This window comes from Hemibagrus wyckioides, linkage group LG17 (genome assembly GCF_019097595.1).
Source record: "Hemibagrus wyckioides isolate EC202008001 linkage group LG17, SWU_Hwy_1.0, whole genome shotgun sequence".
In the NCBI taxonomy this organism is placed as follows: domain Eukaryota; kingdom Metazoa; phylum Chordata; class Actinopteri; order Siluriformes; family Bagridae; genus Hemibagrus; species Hemibagrus wyckioides.
The window spans coordinates 3,826,484-3,854,114 of NC_080726.1; the positions used below are offsets into that span (position 1 = coordinate 3,826,484).

Here is a 27,631-nt window from a genome sequence, read left to right on the forward strand (position 1 = left end):
GAAAATAATGTAAAATAGATGTGTTTGAATGCTACTATAAGTAAGGCTTATGTAAAAACCCATAAGCGAACATGTAGGTTTTTATTTTGATTATTTTTAAGTGTATTAATTTGCATTTATGAGGAAAAAAGCATGAACTATGCAGAGATTTGTAGTTCTATTTGTATTTTAACGCAATTGTTTTACAAAATTGGTTATTTTAGTCTTTATCCTGGATGGTTTAGGTCTAGTAAAAAAAAAATTCAAATTGAATCCTAATTATATTACCATGTAAACTGCATGAAATAAATAAATAAATAAAAATACAGCCAAGTCCAGTTCCAGCAGATTTTATATTCCTGTTTTTTTAAAGATTTCTTTGACCTTATTAGATAAAATATATAATCATACTTAATTAAAGCAGGAAATTCCACTAATGTGTTTTGAAGAGTGATTTAACTCAAGTAAACAAGGAAAACTTGTCTTTTTCTATGAAGTGGCTTTGGTATGTGAAAGATGATGGGTTATGTTGAAGAGGAAAGCTTTAGTTATGAATACACTTCCTCTTCATGAAGCGCTGGCTTACTTTTTATTTCTTTTAAATATTTCAAATATGAACAAATATATTGTATATGCTTTAAGTCATATTCAAGCTTCGAATAAAATAAAAGTTTAACTTGAAGTGTTATTGTTATTCAGTAAGTCTAATCATGAAGGCATAGGGAAGCCTCAGATACACTGAGCTTTAGAGCTTCTCACACTTGAAATAGGGGCATTCTATACAGAATCCTGGGTTTCTCTACTTAGAGGTTTCACACTGCTCCTACTTTCCCTGGGGGTTAACACTGAATCCTGGCACTTCATAATCTGTTTCATACTCTACATTCCTAAACCCCGCCTTAACCTTCTTTTCATTTGCATATTCTTCTAGCATCTACTTATTTGCATATTTGTGCATTAACAACCCTGATTGGATAAATCCAGTGTAAAATAATCACGTTCTCATTAGTAACCTATAGCTTGTGTCCCATATGACACATTAGGTGACAGATTTTCAGTCAATTCCTTCAATATACAGTTATTTCTGTCTGTGCCATTTTGTTTCTCTTCACTGAGATTAAATGATGTGTTTTCGGTCACCATTTGACCTTGTTGTGTTTCTCTCAAATGCTGCAAATACTCTTAAGACAACATACAAGGATGTACATACATGCCCAACATATATGAGCCACATGCTGTTCAATTTCTGACTGGGTGTGTGTTGCTAAGCATCTATAACAATTTAACACTGCATCATCTCTGGCATTTGGCACATACCCATATCCAGAGCGACTTACATTTTTATCTCATTTTATACAACTGAGCAATTGAGGGTTAAAGGGCTCTGGGTCGTTGACCAGTAGATCAGGGTTCAAGCCCCAGCACCACCAAGCTACCTGCGAGCAAGGCCCCCAACCCACCTTGCTCCAGGGGTGCTGCATCATGGCTGACCCAGCGCTTTGACCCCAACCCTCAAGGGATATGTGAAGAAAGAATTTCACTATGTAGTAATGTATATGTGACAAATAAAGACAACTTAACTTAACTCAAGGTTCCACCAGTCACCAGTTGGTGACTCACAACCTCCTAATCAGTAGTCCAACACCTTAACCACTAAGCTACCACTTCCATGAGGTATACATGGTTATACACCTCAGCTACTGTGGCAATGTAAGGTTAAAACCACAAAAGCCATGCTAATTCTGTGCTCAGAGCAGAGATACTGTATATATAAACCTGGGACAAAAGCTGCACTATCCCTGCTTATAAATTGTGACACTTTCCTCTACCTGGGATTAAAAACGGGATTTAGAAAGACAATAACCCGGGGTTAAGTGCAGTGTGGAAAGCTCATTTGTTTAAAAAATGTATTATTAAACATACTTTCTACCTCAATTCACTGAACCTTTCGCACTTTAGACAAAATTCAGCATCACAAAGCAGCTTCACGGAAATCGGAATGATTTAGATTCCTAATGAATAAACCATAGATGACACTGAGCAAGGAAAAATTCCCTGAGACCACTTGAGGAAGAAACCTTTAGACTGGAACATATCCTCTTCAGTACTGGATAACAGGCTTATAAATTATGAGTGAATAGAACTTCTATGCATGTCAGTATTGAGTCAGAAGAAGGGAATTTATTTCAAGGTCACGATTGTACATAACTTTTGTTTTTCAGCAAACACAACCCACACAAGAAACCGTCTGAATAGCACTTATGTCTGAGATCTGAATAGTCCGCATAATTTCTGTAGTAAATTTTGACGAGCATTTAATGAGGCCCTACCCTTACTTTAGTCTTTTGATCTATTCAAAACAAAGTTCATCAACACAATAATTATTTCATTCTTTCAGAGCATCACATGGAGTTCACAACATTTCCTTATTTACAAGAATAAAGACAAACTTTTCAATGTAAATGCTAAGAATCAGATCAGGCATAACATTATGAGCACTGAGAGGTGAAGTGAATAAGACTGATGATCTCCTCATCATGGCAACTGTTAGTGGGTGGGATATATGAGGCAGCAAGTGAATATTTTGTCCTCAAAGTTGATGTTAGAAGCAGGAAAAATGGACAAGCATAAGGATTTGAGTGAGTTTGAGTGAGCCAGATTGTGATGGCTAGACCACTGGATCAGGGCATCTCCAAAACTGCAGCTCTTGTGGGGTGTTGCCGGTCTGCAGTGGTCAGTATCTATCAATAGTGGTCCAAGAATGAAACAATGGTTTAACACTGAACACAAAGACGAGCGACTGCGTAAATTGCTGAAGAAGTTAATGCTGGTTCTGATAGAAAGGTGTCAGAATACACAGTGCAGGATGGGTCAGGGCTGTTTTGGCAGCAAAAGGAGGACCAGCACAATATTAGGCAGGTGGTCATAATGTTATGCCTGATCAGTGTATATATAATTTATCCTAAAACACAGGTCATTTAATTTCACTTACTGAAAACAATGTCTTTTTTTGTATAATCTTTAAAAATGAAAACAAAATGAAAGTAGTAGCAAGTTTTCTGAAATGTCAGGAAAAAAAAAACATGATCGAGCATGTACTGTAGGTACAGGTCAAGAGCTTCGGAAAAATCTGATTAACCATCTGAATGGGGAAAATGCAATCTTAGTAACTTTACAGACCGGTTTGAGTACGTCAGAGTTTACACAGATTTGTGTGGAAAAAAATCCTCATATAGTGAGTGGCAAAAAAAACGTCTTGTTAATGAGAGAATTCAGAGGAAAATATCTTCAAGACTCGAGCTGACAAATTAATAGGACAAAAACAAACAAAACAAAACAAAAGTAGTGGAAATTTTACTGACTCTTACAAAGCACTGACACTGAAGATACCTTCCATTTCCTGCTAAAGAAAATGCTCCTGAATGTCTTAGATCTAAATGTCTTAGATTATGTTGAATATCCGCCAAAGGCCATGTGAACGTGCTGTTACCATAGAAACAGTAACATTTTCAAAAGAGTACATTATTATAAACCATTATTATACCTTAAATTATTACAGGAACAAATTCTAAAGCAGTAAAATTTGTATTTAGATAAAATATTAAAATGTGTTTAATTAATTAATTAATTAATTTATTTATTTATTTATTTATTTAACTTAATTTAATTACATTTTTTATTTATTACATTTTTTGCTAAATTACTTGTAGTTGAGATTCATGTAAATTCATGTGTGTGTGTTTGCGTGCATCTGTGTGTGTGTGTGTGTGTGTGTGTGTGTCTGTGTGTGTGTGTGTGTGTGTGTGTGAAAAAAATGCTTTCCTGGAAGCAGGTTGTGTCACTAATAAGAATTACATATCTTTCATTTTAATCAGCAGCACAGCCATGGAAAGTATGTTGAACCATTACCGGTTCGTCATTGTCTAGCACGTTTGTCACATAAAGATGACAGATGAAAGATGTTTAGATGAAAAATATACGGGTGTAAAATAAACATTCATCCAAAGACCGTGAAATATGTGGACCGTACTTTAATCCTTTACCATTTTATTAAAAAAAAAAGAAGAAGAAGAAGCTTATTCTAGCCAAAAGATTAAATCAAATATTACAATTCTGTAATCAGTACCATTCCCAATAAAATGTCCAAAAAATAAATAAATAAATAAATAAATAAATATTCTTTATGTATCTTTACACATAATAATATTGTGTAATAAAATTCTTAAGAAAAAAAATTAATATATTCTTATTTTATAGAAGATTTCCATATTACTATATTTTATATTCACTTGCATAGTTGTATATACAGTAGAATTTCTTTATATTTACCATTAAATGACCATTAATACCAAAAACAAGGAATTATTACTTATCACAATTTTATAGAATAAATAATTGCATTTATTTAACAGCGCTGTTGAATTCTCTATTCTGATTGGATGGAAGGAGTTGAAAATTTTTCCAGAAGGTTTATATTAATGCACTTATTCCAACACTGTAGTAACTGATGAAGGGACTTGCATCTCCTGGATTCCAGCTATCCCAACAACAGACTGGGATTGGGGGCTGGGACTGGGACTAACCCTAACCCTAATCCTGTTGCCACATAACACAAACTACCTCTTTATTGTGGACAATCAGTCTCACCCTCTCTACAACACACTGCAGAGTCAGTGGAGCTCGCTATCACAGATTCATTATCACAGATACGTTACAGGAGATCATTCTGACCATTTGCTATAACATTGTACAACTGTAGCTTGTAAGCAACAAACTCAGAACACTCTTCTTCCAATCAACAATCCATAGCCTTAACCACTACCTCAACTTAACATAACATTACAACTATTAATATTATTATATAAATAGCTAGATTCTTAAGGTTCTTCATATTCATTATCTACTGCCAGTTTGCACATGTGATGGAGATACTGATGTAAATATGTTTAAATCCACAACTATGTTTCATATCTGTACTACTACATGTAATTGTATTCTATTTATAAGGGGTTTTCTTAGTTTTATGTAGTGTGTGTGCATGCTGTATCTATCTATCTATCTATCTATCTATCTATCTATCTATCTATCTATCTATCTATCTATCTATCTATCTATCTATCTTTATACTTTAAGCACATCTCAGTTTCCAATTTGGTTTACATTGCACATTTTTCACTTTATAACAAAATATAAAGATACTCTGCTCATACTCATTTACTCATATCAACATATCACTGTATTTCACATGGTTTCAAATCGTCCATATTTCAGCTATTTGCTCTGTTAAGCTCAATACCACTTTATTGCAAATGCCTCTTTATTTCCATATATGTCCTTATAATATTCTATTTTTTATTTTATGTCCATTTTATGACTATTTTTAGCAGTCTGAATATTTTCTTTTAACAAAGACAGTCATAAAAAACATTTCGCTGCATCATGCTGTGCATGGTTATGTATGTGACAAATCAAATTTTAATTTGGGATTAAATAGTCTCCATTATTGATATCTGAACAGATTTCATTACTGAAATATGGGGGAAAGTCTTCAGGACAGAGAAGTTTACACTTTGTGGTTTCTTTGTAACATGGCAAGCTGTGTTTTATTAATTTGAAGAGAGAAAAGAAGATAAACGAGAAAAGAAATGGCTGTTTCAACTCCACTGAGGTTGACATTGGTATTTGTCATATTGCTGTGGTATAAGAGTACTAAAACACCTCGATAGATGCTCTAACTCCCATTCATGACACTCCACATTGTTGATTATTTGCCCATTACAACAGGCTTCCAAGTGTTTCGTTTTCCATTATTTATTCTAGCCTATTTGTCCTTTGCTAGCTGTGGCAAAGCAGAAGCTTTGTTCAATTACCCCCAAAGTGTCATGTTTTGGAGATAAAATGCACCACAATTAAAACATGAAAAGGTATTTTTTCATTTGTCTTCATCTGTCATTGCTGCAGATGCAAAGAGAGTGAAAGGGAGAGTTCAATAAGAGACAAACAGTGAATCACTCGAGGAAATAACCTGAGGTTAAAACAGGTCCAACAAATGAAGTTTTGGTTGAACCATAAAAGCCAGACATGGAAATCGATCAGACACAGCCTTGCCTCACACTGGAGAATGTAGTTGACTCATGCTATAGGTATATAGTTTCATATTACAGCTCATATTTGACTATTTTTATATGTTCTGACATCACCTGCTTTTGTTTTCCTCGGTCGACCTGTTCCATGTCTGGTTGTGAGAAAAAAACCGGGTGTTTCTTTCCTTTTCAGGACTTTCCGAATTGTTGCATTGTTGTATGAGCATCATGCTTGAGCAACAGCTCTGAGTGACGCTTTTCTCCCATACACAGCTCGCCGGTCTTTATGCTGGTTTATCCTATTTAACAATAAACATGTTTTTTACAGGAAAACCTCAGGGCTCAATCCAAGAGTACCATGGGCTATTAATTGTTGAAGCAATCAGCTTAACAAGGCACACCCTGGAAAAAAGAAAGACCTGTCAGTGGTGTGTTCCAATATTTTTGGAGAACTTGAAAAATGGGTGGGTACAAAAAAAAAGATGCAAATGTGTTCCAAGTTGTTTACTGAAAATTCTGACATCAGACCATTTACACTTAAGAACGACTTATTTTTATCTCAATTATACAACTGAGGAACTAAGTGGTCAAGGGTCAGCAGTGGCAGCTTTTTGGTCCTGGGATTTGAACGCACAACCTTCTGATCTGTAGTCCAACATATTGTACTTAACACAACAAAAAAGTCAGTCAGAAATCTCTTAGCATGTGCTCGCACTGGAGACTCCTTCCATGTTAAATTTTAGATAAGCATGAAGCTTTCACCACATGCAAAATGCTGAAACATACCATAGAATTTTAGAATACTTCATTTTTATTTTAATGGTAATAATAATAATCTACTAAGTCTGTTTGTTGGTTACATTTCAAGACCCAAAGGCCATGGTTGTTAGTCTAATATTTCATAAAAGGCTGGGAACTTTTCAGGTAGGTGTGTTGATTTCTTCAGTCACGTACACCTCGCGACACTCTGTCAACACCACGCTGACTAGCAGCTTTGATGCCATTGGGGTTTTCCTCCTCCTGAACAATGTGAGCATTCACTGATGACATTAACACTGCGTTGTTCACTCTGCCAGCTGGACACTTATGAACCGCCGATCCAGTCGGACGCTTGGCATCGGAATCCTGGGAATGACCACTGACCTATTCCAACACTGAGGCTGAATTTATGGGCCACATCAAAAGCATACTCACGTGTGTTTCCACGGTTGAACCGCAAAGACCTCCTTACGTACGTGAGACGAAGGATGGAATAACAGCTTTTGTAATATTTTGTAGTGTACTATAGTTTCAGTAGATTAGCCTTAGATAATTAGCTGGGAATATAGCACATACATTTTCCTTATGTAGCACAAATATAACAAATCTGCCTCTGCAAAATAATAATTGCTGTATTTTTAAAATGAAGCAGAGCTAAAAAAAAAAAAAAAAAAAATGTAGTTCTTTTCATAAGAAAACTGAATAAAATTCTGTCATAAATCAAATAAAAAGAAAAACAAAACTCTTTACAGTTGGCAAAAAAATAATTATAGTATATTAAAAAAATATTTTAATAATTTAATACATTCAATAAACTGATTAATTAATAAATTTAATAATTAAATAATAAACCATTTAATTCTAATTATCAACAATTATTCATCATTTTATTCATTTCTTTCCCTTCATTATTTCTCTTTCAACACCACACATCATTTTAATGAAACACTACCACTAACTACTGAAGTAACTGAAGTGTTTTTTATCTTTACCACAGAAATTTGGCAATTATTATAATTATTCATTTACTAAGGAATGCTGTGTCACATCTCTGTCTATTTATAGTTTGAATTAATATTATGAAATGACCAGGAAACAAGTTAACTCCTATCAGTTAAAAGCTGCTCCCTCACCAGTCTCTCTTTCATTCCCTTTCTATAATAGCACATGAATATAAACCTGATTTACTGCTGCACTGCTGTCAGAGCTTATCAGAATCAAGACGAGATACAGTGCCCTGGTAGAAATGTATTATTTCTACAACTGTTGCAAAGAACGTGTTAGAAAGAAAGAAAGATAATGAAAATAATAATAATAATAATAATAATAATAATAATAACAACAACAACAAGAAATAGTAGTAGAAAAGTGGTTGCTCAGTGGTAAAGGTGTTGGACTACTGATAAGAAGGTTATGAGTTTGAATAATGGGTAGTAGTATTGATGGTGTTAGCAGTAATAGTAGTAGTGGTGGTGATGGTTGCAGTAATAGTATTAGTGATGGTGTTAGCAGTAATAGTAGTGGTGGTGATGATGGTTGCAGTAATAGTAGTATTGATGGTGTTAGCAGTAATAGTAGTAGTGGTGGTGATGATGGTTGCAGTAATAGTATTAGTGATGGTGTTAGCAGTAATAGTAGTGGTGGTGATGATGGTTGCAGTAATAGTAGTATTGATGGTGTTAGCAGTAATAGTAGTAGTGGTGGTGATGATGGTTGCAGTAATAGTAGTATTGATGGTGTTAGCAGTAATAGTAGTAGTGGTGGTGATGATGGTTGCAGTAATAGTAGTATTGATGGTGTTAGCAGTAATAGTAGTAGTGGTGGTGATGATGGTTGCAGTAATAGTAGTATTGATGGTGTTAGCAGTAATAGTAGTAGTGGTGGTGATGATGGTTGCAGTAGTAGTAGTAGTAGTAATAGTAGTAGTAGTGATGGTGGTAGTAGCAGTAATGGTAGTAATGATGGTGGTAGTAGCAGTAGTGTTGGTGTTGGAAGCAATAGTAGTAGTAGTGGTGATGGTGGTGGTGGTGGTGGTGGTTGTAGTAGTAGTGATAGTGGTGTTAGCAGTAATAGTAGTGGTGATGGTAGCAGTAGTAGTAGAAGTAGTAGTAGTAGTAGTGGTGGTGATGATGGTTGCAGTAATAGTAGTATTGATGGTGTTAGCAGTAATAGTAGTAGTGGTGGTGATGATGGTTGCAGTAATAGTAGTATTGATGGTGTTAGCAGTAATAGTAGTAGTGGTGGTGATGATGGTTGCAGTAGTAGTAGTAGTAGTAATAGTAGTAGTAGTGATGGTGGTAGTAGCAGTAGTGTTGGTGTTGGAAGCAATAGTAGTAGTAGTGGTGATGGTGGTGGTGGTGGTTGTAGTAGTAGTGATAGTGGTGTTAGCAGTAATAGTAGTGGTGATGGTAGCAGTAGTAGTAGTAGTAGTAGTAGTAGTGGTGGTGTTAGCAGTAATAGTAGTGGTGATGGTAGCAGTAGTAGTAGTAGTGGTGGTGTTAGCAGTAATAGTAGTGGTGATGGTAGCAGTAGTAGTAGAAGTAGTAGTAGTAGTAGTAGTGGTGGTGGTAGCAGTAATAGTAGTAGTGATTGTGGTGGTGGTAGTAGCAGTAGTGTTGGTGTTGGAAGCTATAGTAGTAGTAGTAGTTTGTATTTTTCTTTTAACGCCCAAATAACGAGACTTTTAGTTTGAAATTATTACAGAGCTACCCAAACACCGGAAGGTATTTTCGGGAGAATCCCAACACACACACACACACACTTACTGCACATATAAAGCGCTAGGCATGGAGCAGAAGTCACTACTTTATCAGAGGATCTGAATAAAACATCTCTTTGTGATTCGGTCCTCTAACAGCGCGTACAATTCGCATGGGAAAATATACTAGAATTTAAACACGAAAAATAATAATTCCGATTCAGGGCTATGTTCTAGCCTTATCTTGCTCTCCTGTGTTTTTTGAGTGAAGGTCATCGGAGTGAGTGTGAGCCGGTAAGGAAGAATGGTGCCACTTCCGGGTGCGGAGCTCGTGCGGACTCCGGTGCAGCTTTACCGCTACCTGCTCCGCTGCTGCAGACTGCTGCCCAGTGCAGCCATGCAGACACACTACCGACACACTGTCCGGCAGGTACTGAGCGCTTTTTACTGAAACCCCTGAGTGAATAAACACAGTAACTCAGTGCAGTGTGTGTAATTTTACAAACAAAGACCAAAAACTAAACTGGACATATGATTCGTCTGCCTAGTTTTTTGTGATTACGGCATTGGTAGAAACATTTCTTCAGGGGGAAACGGCTTGTCCAGACTCTAGATGTCCCCATATGACGTCATAAACTAATTTGCATTTAAAGTTCATTGAATTAATTCATAATTATTTGTATATCAAACCAGGTTACATAAGGACTGTTAAATATCAAATGTTACACAAGAGAATTGTTGTATAGCAAACTATGTCACATACACTATATAAAGTTTTGGGACGTTCCTCTAAATCATTGAATTCAGGTGTTGTTTTTTAGGGGTTGGGCTCGGCTCATTAGTTCCAGTGAAAGGAACTCTTAATGCTTCAGCTTCATATCAGATGAAATCACAGACTCATTTGCATGTTCATAACTTGATTGTCCTGTTACAGAGTTACAATAGCCACGCAGATGAGGACGATCCCGAACGAATTCGTATGATCATCCAGCGAGCTATTACTGATGCTGACTGGATTTTAAACAAGGTCAACTTTAAACACTAGAGTGGCTAGATACAAGAAAAATCATATAACTACTTGATTGTGATTCTTGAAGAGTTCTGAACAGAGAGGGTCATTATGGATATAAATGTTTTTTTTTGAAGCTACTGATAAACACTGTAAAGTTGTTTTAATTTCAAAAAATCAAAAATATATCAAAAAGTCATTTTGATATGATGTTTACTGTGATGAGATGTTTTCTGTTGATTTTTTTAATCATTTAATTTTCATTTTTTAAAAACATTTCAATTAATTATTTCTGTGGTTTCAATTAATAATGTTTTATTCCTAACATCTTATCAGTGTGAATTAATCTGTCTCCATTTCTTTTTTTTTTGGCAGTATATCAAAAAATCAGGATCTCCAAGTCAGGATAAAACACAACAAAGTAACTCTGATGGAAGGTGATGCTACACTGGATTGCTTGAAGCTCAAAGAAAGTTAAATCGTGTTTATTACCTGTTACTGTTGTAGGCCAAGTTTTTCAAGGGAAGAAATGTACCAAACTGTCCATAAAAATAAATTGGTGCTCACTGACCAACTGTATATTTGTGTGAAAATGTCAAACTAACCACTCAGCTGAACCATGCCATTAGCTTAGCTCTCTGGATGCACCTGTATTCATTTCCATTGGTTACATTAAATATTTAATAAATATAATGAACTCTGATTTTGTCAGCACTGATTACGGTTGAATGTTTAATAATGAAATAATAATTTTAAAAATAAAAGTATTCCTCAGCATTTTGTCCGATTATGTAAATATTCATTTTCTTTCAGACTCACAACAAACATGATCTATGTGATTTATTAAATGTTAAAGCCATGACTCAGAATTGCCTAGGTCTCCTATTTTGAATCTTAAATAAATATTTATTACCTTTTAAATATTACCACTGCTGTGAATAATAACTTGATAACCATTTACATCTTAAACCTAATACATTTGGGTTATACAGCAGTTAAATTTTTTATCACTGACATTTAACTTGATTGTCCAGTGATTCTTGCTGCAATTGAAATAAATATTTATACATACATTTATTTTCTTTGCATTGTGTATTTGCATTGTGTTTGTTTGTTTTGTTTTGTTAAACCCACCTAAATGAGGCTGAGGTTCCCTTTCGGGTCTGGTTCCTCTCAAGGTTTCTTCTTCTTACCGTCTTGGGGAGTTTTGCCTCGCCACACTCACCTCAGGCTTGCTCACTAGGGATAAATACAAGTAAATTTACATATAATTCCAATTTTAATCTTGAACCTTTTGTCTAACATTAATCCTGAACGTTTTGTACTATGTTTCTAATGTTCTGTGAAGCTGTTTTGAGACAATGTCCATTGTTAAATGCGTTATACAAATAAAATTGAATTGAATTATTTTACACCTATCCAATATGTCTCTAATATTTAAACAAGTGATGGTAGAAAAGTCATTTAGTAGACACACTACATTAATCAGTTAAACAGAAGATCTATGTCAGTTTCTAGTCAATGAATATAAACTTAAAAACCTGTTCTATTTTGTCCCTTGATGATGGGTTCCCTGTTTGAGTGAATTCAGGGATAAATGTACATCATGCATCAAACCCATCAATACTGATGATGCATTGGCAATACATGATAAACCAATTTCGTAAAATGTATACATTCTAAGCATTTTTGCCTAGTGAGAGCAAACAGGCTTTTGACAAATGCTTCATTATTTGTATCATTTACATTTCTGGTAGACACCCTTATCCAGAGCGACTAACAATTTGTCTCATTTATAGGTCTAGGTAATTGAGGGTTAAGGGCCTTGCTCAGGGGCCCAGCAGTGGTAGTTTAGTTAATTTGGAAGCAAACTCACAACCTTCAGCTCAGTAGCCCATCACCTTAACCACTAAGCAACCACATCCCCATGAAAGCTAGCAAGAAAATCGGCAACTACATTAGGCCTATCTCCTTCATCAGCGCTGTGACCCCTAATAGAAAAAGGTAGAATTATGTTAAGGATTCTTTTTGGTGCTTAGACCCAAATTCTATGCATTTTTGTCACTACTGACTCATACTGATGTAAACAATGTTCATGAATTAAGTACATTTATGTCTCCTAATGGTTTTGGAGGATAAAATTTATGCCAAAACAGTAAAATACTACCAAATGAAATCTAAATGTTTTGTTTGTTTATTTTACATTTTATCCCTTTTAAAGTAAAGTAATGCTAATAATTTTCCCATTGTCAGTTATTTTTCCTGTTATTGCATAATGTAAATAGCCCACCATTCAGAGTAGTGCTCTCAGCTCCTTATCCCCCTCTCCTCATGGGCTTGACATCTCAAGAGTTTGGCATTTCTTTGCTGCCCCTTCTGCCCCAATCCGAAGCAGATGCAGCATATAAAAGGGGCAAAAAAATGTAATTTGCTCACAATGCTGCACACCGATGATGAGCTTGCATCGAAAATCTAAGCAAATAAGTGATTTTTTTATGAATGTATAACTACTACTGACTAAATAAAGGAAGAAGAAGAAGAAAAAGAAAAAGAAGAAGGTCTTGTTTTGTCTATTATTATTATTATTATTATTATTATTATTATTATTATACATCTAGTTATTGACATGCTCATTTCTTATAAGATTAGATATCACTTGATAAAATTATGGGAAAGAAACTTTTTCAAAGTAAAGGAAAGGAGCTCCAGCAGACTCAGCTATACAAGGTCAGTAACCTGAACTAACTTTCTGCTAATATGATGTACAAGATAATTTAATTAAAAAGGAAGTAATCCAACTTACACAGAAGGGATGTAAATGTTTTGGATGGTCATTTAGCAGGCAGCAAACCGGAGCATCCGGAGTCCTGTAGAGCTCCATGTGCGGAATCTTCAAACCGGCTCACGATACCAAGACACGCTTTATCACAGAGCTGTCAAGGTCAGTCCCATTCCAGATACCTGAGACAAACCTATAGCCTTAACAAAAAAACAAAAAAAAACACATATGTGCTTTTTAATTCTACTTAATCCAGTTTACTATGTAATATTATAGAATGATGTTTATTTCTGTAATAGTTAGTAATATTTAGTAATATATGGTAATATTTATATCATGTATTATATCACAAGATTCACCATATAGTACTATTTTACTATTTTAATTCCTATGATACTATATATCACTATTTTCTATGTGTTACAATAGAATACTTTGAAGTAAAATCACTACTAAGTAATATTTACTATTAAATATTTATTCCATTTACTGTACTATTTAGTCATAGTTACTTTTTGCTACATGACTACTGCTTTATTTTTTATGGTACTATTTAGTAATATTTACTCTTTAATGTTACATATATTAACATATCTTATCATTTACTATGGCATTCTTTTATACCAGTTTCTGTGTGCAACAATGACTGTGGTATTTTACAGCACTATTTACAATGGCAATAGTTTTTATTTAATATCACACAGTTGTCGACTATTTACATTTGCTCCATAAGAATACATTAGTACTGTAAAGTACCACATTAATGATCATTTACAGCATATATAATTAGTAGAAAATTGTTCTATAGTAAATAATGATATAATGATGTATCTATATTAAATAGTTCACTATTACTAAATAATATCATAGTAAATAGTACTATATGGTGACATATTACTTACTCACCGTAATTATGTTGCTATAGAATACTATTAACTATGGTAATCTTTACTTATCTGTTCTATTTAATGCTGTACTATTTAGCACTATACTATTAACTATGGCACTATTTAGTCCTCTTTACTATTCAGTGCTTCTTACCATATATTACTATAGAATATAATGTACTCTAGGCACTAAGCCCTATATAGTACCTGGTGGTTTGGTGATTAGTATTTTTGCCTCACACCTTCAGAATTGGGGCTTCAATTCCCAACTCCGCCCTGTATGTGTTCTCTCCGTGCCTCAGGGTCTCCCCGGGCTCTCAGGTTTCCTCCATCAGTTCAAGACATGCATTGTAGGCTGATTGGCATCTCTAAATTGTCCCTAGTGTGTAAGTCCGTGAGTCTGATAGACTGGCATCCTGTACAGGGGTAACCATGTGCCCCAAATCTTCTGGGGTCTTCGCTGTGTAGGATATGAGGTGTATAGAATGGATGGAGAGATTATATAGTACCATAACATATTTAGAAGTTAATTATATTTAATGCTACACCATACACATATTTGCTGTAGAGCTAGTTATATTTATTATTATTATTATTATTATTATTATTATTATTATTATTATTATTATTATTATTATTATTATTGGTATAAATTTCATTATGATGTATTATTAGTAGTAGCAGCAGTCATAGTTAATATGGTACTTTTATCCAGTGTATATTACTATAGAATACATTTTATCATCATTTTTAGTTATATTTACAATGTAATATTGTACTTATATGACTTACTTTAGAAGAACACTGAATATTGTACCATTTATTAATATCTTCAATTTTGTACAATACTGCTTATTTGCTTTAATTAACATGGCATGATTTCTACTATATTAATATGTTGTAGTATTTAATTCATTATAGGTTCACTACTTGACCTGATATTATGGTGTTGAAAGATTCCAGTATAATGCACGTTCCAGGCATATCCAAAATATGTGAACCAATACAATTTCATTGTTTATAATATACACTGTTAAGTCACACACATTCCTGTGTCACTCACTTATCTGTTAGATTAATCCCGTCTTAGACAAACTCTCCTAAGCTGTGACTGTTTGAAATTCCAGGGTCTGTGCTGCAAGCCAAAAATGTGTGAGGGCTCCATAATGAATCCGAAGCCTCTAACTCGCTCTCCTCCCGTTTCCCCACCTTCCACCAATGAGCTCCTCACGCAGGCTATTGACTTCATTAACCAGTACTACAAATCCTTTAAAAGGTAGGCATTATTTAAAGGTGTGTGTTTACATCTATGGAATGTTAATCAAGGTTGCCAATCTGAGCATTTTTTCCAGGCCATTTTTAATCACACCAGCTTGGGAAAAATGGGCAATGGTTTTGAATTTAATTGCTATTGGGATCACTTATACCTTGAAAGCATGATTTGGCTGACAAGCCTAATCACAAATCATTTGGGGATGAGTTCAAGGTGGTTAATCAAGGGGATGTAGCTCAGTGGTAGAGCACATGCTTTGCGTGTATGAGGCCCCGGGTTCAATCCCTGGCATCTCCAGATAAGTTGGTTACTTACTTTAAGTCTGTAGCTCTGTGTTGTTTTATGTAGCACCAGGGTCCTGGAGAAACGTTTCATTTCACTGTGTACTGCGTCAGCTATATATGTTTGAAATGACAATAAATGCTTTTTGATTCTTGACTCATTTGTATTCATCGTTGAACACAGCTCTAAAATAGACGAGCACTTGGCCCGGGTTAATGAGGTTGCTCAAGAGATTGATGTCACCAGAACATATCAGCTCACTACTGAAGAACTCGTGTTTGGAGCCAAGCAGGCTTGGAGGAACGCGCCCAGGTGCATTGGCAGAATTCAGTGGTCCAATTTGCAGGTTTGAGACTTTTGAAGCTCATATTCAACTTTGAAGTTGATGATCAGTATACATATAAAAGGATTCTCTCCTCTTTAGGTGTTTGATGCACGGAAATGCAGGACAACAGAAGACATGTTCCAGTTTCTGTGTGCGCATCTTAAATTTGCTTCGAATGGAGGCAATGTGAGGTATGTAGATTTTGATGATGATGCTTATTATTGCAAAGAACAGATAATAGAGAATTACATCTTGAATAAACCTCTTTCAGCATAAAACCTACATTTACATGTCCACCATTTGGCAGACACCCTTACCCAGAATAACTTACAATTTCTCAAAATCTCATTTTTTATACAACTGAGGGTTAAAGGCCTTGCTCAGGGGCCCAGTAGTGGCAGTTTGGTGGAGCTGGTGTTTGAACTCACAACCTTCCAATCAATAGGCCAACACTGTCTCCTGTCTCTTCCTCAGTGACACTACAGACTTTGCCAGCAAACACTAAAAATCTAATATATTGTCTCATATCTATCTTTTCATCATATTCATCTCAAAGCCAAAGGTCTTAACAAAAACAAAATAATTGGCTTTACTAGTCCAATACTTTTGTATATATTTTTTAAAAATAACAGCATCCACCATACAAGTCTCTGTGACTGAGCTATTATTATAAAAACAATAATGCATTACAATGAGCACATTAATGTATACGTGTGATTTGCCTTGAGATTTGAGGATTAAACAGTGCTGTATATATTTCTTATTATTGTATTGACATTAACATATTTGTCAGACGTCCTTATCCAGAGCGATGTACAAAGGTGCTTTGAAGTCTCCATCCATTTATAGGTCAGCCATCACCATCTTCCCTCAAAGAACCGATGGCCAGCATGATTTCCGGGTTTGGAACAGTCAGCTCATTAGATACGCTGGCTATCAGATGGCGGACGGACAAATTATAGGAGACCCTGCTAATGTGGAGTTCACTGAGGTATCCTCAAGTCATCTAATGTCAATTAACTACTGTTCATTGACAGCAACACTAATTTCTCTGAGGCAATTTCTTCCTTTTTAATTGAAATCACTGCCTTCCAACAGATTTGTGTCCGACTTGGATGGACACCAAAATACGGCTCCTTTGATGTGCTGCCACTGATGTTGCAGGCCAATGGAGAAGATCCTGAGCTGTACGAAATTCCTGCAGAGTTGATACTGGATGTTGAAATCGAGCACCCACAGTAAGCGCTAAATACCTTATAAACATTTCCTTACTTTCATGATAGCTCTAACTTCTTTTTAAACTAGAGGACTGTGGGTCTATTAAATTAAAGGCTAGTTTGAGAGTTATTTAACAATCCTGATGCAAATATATCATGGCAGGGTTTTTTCAACAAAACAGGCAGTATTATCCATGATGTGGATATAAATAAACATAGTAGTATTTTAGAAGCAGTATTCAGAAACAAAGTTTCTTTACCACGTTGTGATTCGAATATGCAAATCACACTGTCTAAAATGTAAATATATATATATATCTTTTTTAGGAAAATATTTCCTGGTGGAATATTTGAAGAGATAAGAGAAGAAAAATTCCAAGCTAAATTCTAGTGGCAAATCAATATGTTTATTACTTGTCTCTGTTTACCTCATGATGTTTACGCAGAGCACCAAGACTCTTCACTTGGGGTGCTTAAAGGTCTCTTTCACTGCTTGTTTTCTACTTAAGCTTGAAAATCCAAGTAAATCCAAAGCTTTAAGAACACAAAAGTTCCCAGTACTCCATTTGCTTCTGAAGGGTCTGCAGTAAAAGAACCTTTAAATCAACCAATACTTCAAAACTTAAAGATCAGGGAGAAGTGGAAAAGCCATTTGTCCTTCATAAAACCACTCATTTGCCCCATTCATTCGTGAGAACATACCAGAATCACCCCATCACATATTAGCTTTCTTAAGCACTATGTGGATTTCAGTGAAGTGCTGACTGCTGGAGCCTATAAGATGCAACTATCAATATTGAAATCTTACAACAAGGTACGTCCAAAATCCTTCTAGGAAAATCTGGCCACTTCATCTTGAAGTAGTTATTTTTCGTCATACAAGACCAGGCTTGTACAAAGCTTTGCATAAAGCTATTTTAGTGTTAGAACAAGGAACTGGTTATATATACACTATATTGGGAATATACACCATGAATCTACTCAAAATAAGCCATAATATGGAAAATTTGCATAAGTATTCTTTCCTGTTGCTGTAAAACATTTTTTCAGGTTAATTTATCAACTGGACATGCATGTTTCTCTTTAACTATCATCCTCAAATGATAAGCTGATAAAGAACATCACAAACGATTGTTCCTATATTAGTATTTTTTATAGTCAGACCTGAATACCTTACGCTGATTAGTGCATTCTTTTCAATCCAGTTATGAATGGTTCAAAGATCTGAACCTCAGATGGTATGCAGTACCTGCAGTGTCCAACATGTTGCTGGAGATTGGCGGTCTTGAGTTCACAGCATGCCCCTTTAATGGTTGGTACATGGGCACTGAGATTGGTGTGAGGGACTTCTGCGATACTCAGCGCTACAACTTTCTGGAGGTAAATCTATAATGATATTATTATTAGGATGATACAAGAGGTAAGGTTTATATAGTTTAAAACTAATTTCTATTTTTAACGCAGAAAGTTGGACGTTGTATGGGGTTGGATACACACAAGCTGTCATCCCTGTGGAAGGATCAGGCTCTCGTTGCCATCAATGTTGCTGTGATTCACAGTTTTCAGGTAAAAAATAATGCAATCCATGCTGGAGACCCGGGTTCAAGACCTGCTTGGAGCGGCGGCGAGTAGGACCTGGGGGGGTTACATTGGTACCATGACACGGATGTGAGTGAGGTTTAGGGGGGTGAGTGTAACAGAGACCAGCTGTAGGTGCTGTGCAGGTAAACCTCACTCCCCTGATCTCAAGAGGCAAACTAGCGACTAATGCTAGAGGCAGCAGTCTTTATCCTCCTTGTTAAAGTGCATGCCTCCCATGCTGGAGATGCCCGGGTTCGAGACCCGCTTGGAGCTGTGGCAAGTAGGACCTGGGGGGTTACATTTTGTTGGTTTCCTCAAGGTACTTTGGTCTCTCCCAATCCAGAGACATGTATTGTAGGCTGATTAGCATCTCCCAATTGTGTGTGTGCCCTGCAATGGGTTGGCAACCCCATCCAGGGTGTTACCCACCTTGAGACCCATGGGTTTGCATACAAGTTATTAAAATCCAGATATAACGTTTAGAAAAAAGAATGCAGTAATTTGTGCTGATATAGTTTTGTCTTTCCCCTTCAACTTTCCTAATATACATTTTCATAAACTGTGACAATAACGGTAATTGATTTAAAAATTGCAGGCAAGTGCAAGTAAATTTAGCTGACCAAATGCAAGCGAAGAAAAAATGTGATGCTGAGTTACGTGATTTAATAAATACAAAGGTTTGATTAGATTAAAACTATACATGTTTTATTAAACACAAGCCACATTTCTTATTTATGGCCATACAGTGTTTATCATTCACACTGAGCTGGAAATAATGCAAGAAAGTCACTGAGGTGGCATTTTTAAAATTAAATCTTCTATTCTATTTGATCGATTGCTAACTTTGATACAAATTTCTTCTTCTGTCGTCTTGTGCTGCAGAAAAATAAGGTGACCATTACAGACCATCACTCTGCCACTGAGTCCTTCATGAAGCACATGGAGAGTGAGCTGCGGGTGCGTGGTGGCTGTCCGGCTGACTGGGTTTGGCTTGTTCCTCCCATGTCTGGTTCTCTGACCCCTGTGTTCCACCAGGAGATGATCAGCTACATACTCTCCCCCTTCTATTACTACCAGGTAGCAAACATGAGCATGATTATTCAAGACCAAATATGGGATTATCATAAAATACAGTTGCAACAAATGTATATAATCTGCTACTGATCTTTTGGGAACTAAACGCCTAACTTCTGAAACTACAGGCTTCTTATTTCATGAATATAATGATCTTTATTTGAAGCCTGATCCCTGGTTAACCCATGTATGGAAAGATGAAAAAAAAGGATTGAAGAAGCAACAAAGAATAAGTTTCAAAGGTCTGATAATGTAAGTACTCTCTCCCGTTAAATGCATACCGCATGCTAATATCTAATCATTTAATTACAATGATTTGAGATTCTTCAATGTTTGCATGCTGAGTTTTTGTGAATTCTCTTGCTCCAGGGCGGTGGTCTTCTCTCAAATACTCATGAAATCTGCTCTGGTAAAGAGAGTGCCCTGCACCATTCTCTATGCTACTGAAACAGGAAAATCACAGACCTTTGCCAAAAAGCTCAAATCAATTCTCACTTGTGCTTTTAATCCCAGGGTAATGGTTTAAATGGATATGAAAATTATCTATAGAAACATTATGGTATGGACTGAATGAACTATCATTTCCTGTCTGTTTGGGATACAGCTACTCTGCATGGAGGACTACAATTTCCTGCAGCTTGAGAACGAGTGTCTCCTAATGGTGGTGACCAGCACATTCGGCAATGGAGACTCTCCAGGAAACGGACAGGTATGGGATCAATTGCTGCCCTGGATAACTGCAAGTGCTGGTGAGAATCACCTGAATATCTTTGTGAACATATATATGGACAAGCCTGAGGTGACAGTGGTGAGGAAAAACTCCCTGAGATGATGCCTGGTGACACTGGACAGTAAATAATGCTAATGTTAATAATGTCCTTTCTTCAACAGTTTATAGTTACAAAGAATTGTGGAACCAAAAGCTCATAAGAAACTAATAGGTCAGTGTAGTTTCTGAGCACATTTTTGACTTAACACTAATTCCTGCCTGCCGAAAGCTGACTAAAGCAATGGCAGTTCAAAGATGGCAATAGTCTCCGAGTGGTTCTATCCACAGCAGTCGCCTGGCTGTCCAGGCAGATCTATCCCCACCAGCAGTGAGCACCACCAAGCAACAAGACTCCAACCGGGGTGGATCAGGCAGGAACGGAAAAAAGAAGTGGTCACATTGGAAACTTAGAACACTTCTGATCTTCTGGATAATTCATGACAAGATTATAAGAAACAGGATCAATCTGACTAACCAGAAAGGTGGCCATGTTAACACTGTGAAACCTGTCGTACCCAGGTCATAGCAGAACAGACTTTGCAGAGCACCACACCTCTAAATGAGGGGAAGATCTTCTCGTAGAGTGGCATATCTCAGTAGGGCCTGGGCATCCAGGCTGTATATAGATTGTGGTGATTATGTCCAACACCCAGTGAGCCAGACTCTGCTTAGACCCTTAAGCTCTCTGGGTCTCTACTTCATGAAACATCAACTTTTGATCTAAGGATTGGATAACCACCATACAATCTGTAGGATATGTTCCAGCAATGTCAAAGGACACCCTGTAGGTGTTGTATAAATGTACAAAGAATACAATTACAGGGCTAGAAGAGATGAGACAAAGCCATCCTCAGCTTTGCAGGACAGGAGCACTGACCATAGTTACAAGCTGCTAGGCAAATGTCTCCATATGGTATATATGTGGATGGATAAATGGCAAAAAGGGTCATACATAATCATCTGACTTTGCTGAAAGGTCTTGCCATGCATGTGCATGTTCACAAGAAGGTATCCAAATGATTCTCACTCTTGAGCTTGTTATTTCATTATGACCTTGAATAGAATGTATAAATAATACATATTTAATCCGTTTCTCCCTTTAAAGATGTTCAAGAAGTACCTTTTCAGTACTAAAAACCTCAAAAACAAACTCAGGTTAGTATTCTCTGACAATGGAAGAAGTTTTTTTTTTTTTTTTTTTAATGAACTTAATATTTGACAAGTCTCTTTCTATCACACAGGTACTGTGTTTTTGGCCTTGGCTCTCGTGTGTACCCACAGTTTTGTGCGTTTGCCCATGCTGTAGATGATAAGTTTGCAGAACTGGGAGCCAAACGAGTGGGATCAATAGGAGAAGGTGATGAGCTCAACGGGCAGGAAGAGTCTTTCTCCATCTGGGCTTGCACCGTGTTCAAGGTTGACTGCTCACCTTTGGACACAAAATCACATTTGGCAGCAACTGCTTGTAGTTCATAAAAATGGTTTACATTTATAGGCTGCATGTGAGGAATTTGGCATTGAGAGTTATGTCACATGGGTGGAGCATCTAACAGACAGCTGGGACCCACTGAGACACCGAGTGCAGCCTGACAGCAGCTCTTTTGAACGCATGACAGGTATCTTGTATAATTTCAGGAACGTTCTCAGTGATTGTACAATTTTCTTTTAAAATAACTGGGGAAATATTATGAAATCTAAAATGTCTGGTGTCTTGCCTATTCTCACAGCTCTCTCAGCACTCCACTCTAAGACTGTGTTTTGTATGAAGCTAAAGAGAAGAAAGAATCTACACAGTTCAAGATCAAGGTTGACTTTCAAACCTGATACATAGGTTTACCTAAATGAGTTTGGTGACATTTCAAAGGTGTATTTTTTATTTTGTTTTGTGATGTGGCATTGTTTTCAGTCGATGTACTATACTGGTTGAACTGGAGGTTGGCAGTGACAAAAAAGAGGCCTTGAATTATGCTCCTGGTGACCATGTGGGCGTTTTCCCAGGGAATTCACCTGAGCTGGTAATGGGCATTCTGAAGCACCTCCCTAATGCCCCTCCCACCAATCAGAGTGTCCAACTTGAATACCTTCCTGAGTCCTGCTATGGTAGGTAGTCCATTTTAATTCAAGTTACAATGCTAATTTATTACCTACTGGGGGATTCTACTGAATGATTTGTTCTACCTTGTCCTGCAGGGAGTGGGAAATGGCAAACAGATTCACGTATCCCAGCATGCCCTCTGGCCAAAGCTCTTACATACCTCTTAGATATCACCACCCCACCGTCTCAAAGCTTCTTGCACAAGCTCTCACACATGACTAAGCAGGAAGATGACAGACAGCGCTTGCTAGCTCTTGCAAAGGTAACTCTGACAAATATTCTGACAGTCTGTGGTGATTTCTCAAGTATTTTATAATGGGCTCCATACATTTCTTGTCATGTAAAATATGCTTAGAGATTAGCATTAAATATTATTCTTTCAGCCGCTCCCTGTTTGGGGTCACCACAGCAGATCATCTAGTCCACAATTTTGATTTTGGAACTGGTTTTATACTGGATGCCCTTCCTGACATAACCCTCCCATTTTATTTGGGCTTGAAGAGTTAACTCTTCAGTGGCTGGGTTAGCTCCTGCATCAAAGAGAGCATGGGATCCTGCCGCTGGACCACCAGGGGACAGCGATTAGCATTATATAAGTTTTACAAATGTTCAAATTTGTTATAAGATTATTTATAAGATTATTAAGTATAAGCATTGCTTAAATCCTGGAACTATTGGGAAGGCAAGACGAATTCATTTGTCTTTGCTGTAGGCTGAAAACATTTGGGTTTGAGATCAAAAAATGAACAAACAAACAAACAATAGTTTTGGAGGGGAGTGTACAACATGCTATTATATTGTATATGGGTTCTTGGGAACATTCATTATTCAATAAATCTTCAATACTTCAATATATTTGATAAGTAGGTCCAGTATTCACTCTGAACACTAGACTATCTACCACTAAAAATTTACGTTCTTTAAATGCTGAAGGATGTTAGCAATGATTTGTGTTTTCAACTTAGAAGGTGGTCATCAATTCAGACCCTTTTTACCAAATTTTCTTGAAGGAGAGTCATTAAGTGCCAGTTGCTGATTTAATTGTAATGTTTATTTACTCATAAATAATGGCATCTTTCTGTAGGACTTCAAGTGTTACTCAGAATGGAAAGCATTTAGTAAGCCCAACTTCCTAGAAGTTCTGGAGGAGTTTCCTTCCCTGGAGCTCTCTGCAGCCTTCCTCCTCAGTCAACTTCCCCTGCTGAAGCCCCGCCTCTACTCAGTTAGCTCCTCCCCAGACCTCCACCCTCACGAGCTTCACCTAACCGTGTCCGTGGTCAACTACCTCACCCAAGGTAAAGGGCTCGGAAAACTAACCACCACGTACAGCTTTAGGAGAGCATGATTAGTGAAATTTAAGCTTCATTCTGGCCTAAAGTATAAAATTCAGAATCCATAGAAATCCATGAATTCTAGCATTTTGTTTTAATTCCAGAGGGAAAGGGTCCTCTGCATTACGGTGTCTGCAGCACATGGCTCAACACCCTTAAAGAAGGCCAACTGGTTCCATGCTTTATTCACAGGTACTAATCAGAAGTTCATTCTTTGAGCCTTTCCTGGCTTCACTATTTAAAACATTTGCTTATTGATCTTCTACAGATCCAGTGGGTTCCACCTTCCACCAGATCCCAGTTCTCCCACTATATTAATCGGAGCAGGGAGTGGTATCGCACCTTTCAGGAGTTTCTGGCAACAGCGCTTCTATGACATGAAAAAAACAGGTACTGCCAGATCCACTCATGGAGTTTCAGGCAATTTGCTGAAACAGAATTATTTATTAGTTCTCCATTGCATCAGCTAAAGAGTTTTTTATTTTGAGAATGTGTAAATTTTGTCTGCAAGGCCTGAAAGGCAGTCCCATGATGCTGGTGTTTGGATGTCATGGTGCAGACACGGATCATCTCTATAAAGAGGAGACTCTGTACATGAGAGAAAATGGCACTCTGAAGAGCATCACTCCAGCATACTCTCGCCAGGCTGGTCTCCCCAAGGTAGAGCTCTGCACTTCTTGCCTCCAAGAACTGACTAATGGCTGAATCCAAGCAAACAAATTACACTTGTGTAATTCAGGCTATAATCTGCCATCTATTTGATATTAAGCATTATGCTTATTTATCCATATCTTTGGCCGTAGGTGTATGTTCAAGATGTCCTGAGGAAGCAGCTTAGTGAAGAGGTTTGGCAGGTCTTGTACCAGAGCACTGGACACCTATATGTGTGTGGGGGCATGAACATGGCCCAAGATGTTGCACACACTATACAAGAGATCCTGGTTAATCGTCTGGGAATAACTTTCTCACAAGCTGGGGAATATCTGGATCAATTAAAGGTATGGTTAGTTGCAGATTTTACCACAGCAAGGACTTAACAAGTGTATATTTATACAGTACAATACAATACATGTTAATAAGCAGAAACACTCTCATTAGAGCATCTGCCAATTTGGTTAAAGGTGTTTTTAATGACTCTTCCATTTCTTGATTCTAATAACAATTTTAGAGTTTGTCAAATTAGGTAAAATTAACACCGTAAATCAGGGGTGTCCAGTGTCCACAAAGGGCCAGTATGGGTGCAGGAATTATATCCTGTTATATTAATTAAAATCTTTGGTGTTTGTGTTTATGAGAACAATAATTTTTACACTAATCTGTTTTTACTGATATTAATACATGTTATTGAACACATATCAGTTTTTGTTACTGTTATTCTTCATGCATTATGTACAAGATCCATGAAAGCTCAATCTGGATAAAACAGAACTGATCTACATTAGGTTAGAAATTGTTTAGAAGTGATTTTAGTTCAATCAGCTAATTTTCTGCGAGTACATACATTGTGGTACACAAGCCTTCTGGTGGTCCAGCGACAGGATCCCACACTCTCATTGCTGTGGCCTGGGTTCGATTCCTGGGCAGGGAGCTAACCCAGCCACTGAAGAGTTCCCAAGCGGGGTCCCAAGCCCAGATTAAATAGGAGGGTTGCATCAGGAAGTACACCTGGCATAAAACCTGTGCCTAATCGAAACATTCAGACCAAATGATCTGCTGTGGCAACCCCAAACAGGGAGTAGTCTAAAGAACAACAACAACATACACTGTGGTACACAAGGTTCCCAACCCTGGTACTAGGGTACATCCTGTCATGCATATTTCTTTTTCTTTTCAGCTAATTACCAGTCATTAATGGTAATTATGAAAATGAAAACATGTTTACACAATGTTCTAAATTTTCAGTAGTGTTATTTACTAAACAGAGACAGTTCATCCACATCATGTACTAAATGATAACATTTTCTGTTTTGAGGCTGAGAAGAGGTACCATGAGGACATATTTGGAGACTAATACAGCTTCACCTTCAGTATTCTCCATCAGTCTCGTCCTGTGAAGAACAGAAGCCAGCTGATTTGGGATATTTGGGAACAAAATACTGCAATGTTAACATATATCCTAATGTGTCTTTTTTGTGGTTGAAGAATGACTTACTTAAAGAGTATTGTATTTACCATTTATTTGAACATTTTCTTGATATATTTGACCTTTTACTCATTTCTCCCCATTGCACCAAGTGGTGGCTTGGTTTTGAACTGCCACAATTTATTCTTCTTGTTAAATTATAGCCTAACGGAAAGCACTCCAATACTTTGCTGGCAAATAAAGCAACACACTGCAGCAGGAAACTTCAGAAACTTGCTAGGATTGCTTTGGTTTCAAAAGCAGTTTAGTAGTGGTATTCAACTTGTATACACTTTAGGCCCAATTTAAAATTTTTTGTTTATGTTTAAAAGATTGTTTGTTTTATCTGTATTATTATTATTATTATTATCTGCAAACCTTACTCATTAACCCTCTTAGTTTCTTAACAAACCTTTAGAAATAACATATCCCATGTTACTAAGCCTTAAAACTGAAATCTGAAGTTAGATTTATTTTGCTTAGAAATGCTTTGTCGGATTATTTATCTGTCGATTATATATCCCAATAAAAACTGAACTAATTCTGGCAAAAGCAAGTTGTGTGTTTAGTTAATGAAGATTCAGTCTACATTAAACAATTTCTGCATCCACTTTACTTGATAAACAGATCATCTAACCAGAATGGTAGAAAGTTCACAAGTCTGTTCCTTATTAATTCCTTAATAGGTTTTCCTGGTGAGGTGTAACCAACAGAAGAACTTGTTCCTTCAAAGAAATGATGCATTGCTTGATTTCCAGGTTTGAACTATTAACCTGAATAGAATACTCTCGCTATCAGATAAAAGATTGTGAATAGAAAGATTATGTATGTTGGACAGAAGCCAAAGGGCCGATTCTTTAATGTGTAGGCAGTAGAATTGTAGACCAATGGCTGAGATCCTGAGCTGTATCAGTTGAAACTGGAGGACTATATGAAACTCTCATTCTAAGTGATAATATCCTAAATAAAAATAAATTTGTTAATGGCTCTGTTAGAAAAAAACAAGCTGGATTTGGAAGTATGCAACAGCAGTGAGAAGTATGTGAAAGGCCAATATTGGAGTCTTGACACTGCTGAGGCAGGTGTCTCAGTCTCCTGAGTCCAGTTTACACCTGAGGCTGAAAACATACCCTTCCATGTCATGGTCCTGTCTGAGGCTGACAGTGTAGTCTCCCAAAGCCTTGTTCCTGCCTCCTGACTCCAACAAATCTGCAGTCTAGCCCTGATGAACCTGTCCCCAACTCACTTCCCATCTCTGCTAAAGTATGCAAGCATGGAGTACAATGCCTGCAACATGTGAAACATGTGAAACATTAAAGTGTTTCAGAGTGAATTTATATTCCAACAGAAAACGGTTTACAAATTAAA

General features: G+C 36.7%; 2 protein-coding genes and 1 non-coding gene across 5 annotated transcripts; all 3 read left to right on the forward strand.

Moving 5' to 3' along the window:
* Positions 1 to 9,545: 9,545 nt before the first annotated feature.
* On the forward strand, positions 9,546 to 11,938 carry lyrm9 (LYR motif containing 9). Its single transcript, XM_058412938.1, has 3 exons — positions 9,546 to 9,949; positions 10,454 to 10,546; positions 10,904 to 11,938. Exons 1-3 carry the CDS (start codon positions 9,824 to 9,826, stop codon positions 10,967 to 10,969), a joined length of 285 nt encoding a protein of 94 aa, XP_058268921.1. The 5' UTR covers positions 9,546 to 9,823; the 3' UTR covers positions 10,970 to 11,938.
* Positions 11,939 to 12,973: 1,035 nt separating this feature from the next.
* On the forward strand, positions 12,974 to 26,717 carry LOC131367618 (nitric oxide synthase, inducible-like). 3 transcript variants are annotated; one of them, XM_058413024.1, is made up of 26 exons: positions 12,974 to 13,086; positions 13,173 to 13,255; positions 13,368 to 13,469; positions 15,322 to 15,470; positions 15,933 to 16,095; positions 16,174 to 16,265; positions 16,924 to 17,065; positions 17,173 to 17,312; positions 18,497 to 18,671; positions 18,756 to 18,857; positions 19,755 to 19,949; positions 20,113 to 20,198; positions 20,316 to 20,460; positions 20,551 to 20,655; positions 21,821 to 21,870; positions 21,957 to 22,131; positions 22,211 to 22,331; positions 22,443 to 22,521; positions 22,622 to 22,815; positions 22,906 to 23,072; positions 23,895 to 24,105; positions 24,246 to 24,333; positions 24,410 to 24,531; positions 24,653 to 24,801; positions 24,945 to 25,139; positions 26,114 to 26,717. In XM_058413024.1, the coding sequence occupies exons 2-26, from the start codon at positions 13,196 to 13,198 to the stop codon at positions 26,150 to 26,152; spliced, it is 3,246 nt and encodes a 1,081-aa protein (XP_058269007.1). In that variant the 5' UTR covers positions 12,974 to 13,086; positions 13,173 to 13,195; the 3' UTR covers positions 26,153 to 26,717. The 3 variants fall into 3 exon arrangements, with proteins under 3 accessions (XP_058269007.1, XP_058269006.1, XP_058269008.1); XM_058413023.1 differs by having other exon boundaries at positions 13,178 to 13,255; XM_058413025.1 differs by having other exon boundaries at positions 13,178 to 13,255; positions 13,371 to 13,469.
* trnaa-ugc (transfer RNA alanine (anticodon UGC)) lies at positions 15,693 to 15,764 on the forward strand. The gene has a single exon. It is a non-coding gene; the product is annotated as a tRNA-Ala (tRNA).
* Positions 26,718 to 27,631: the final 914 nt, after the last annotated feature.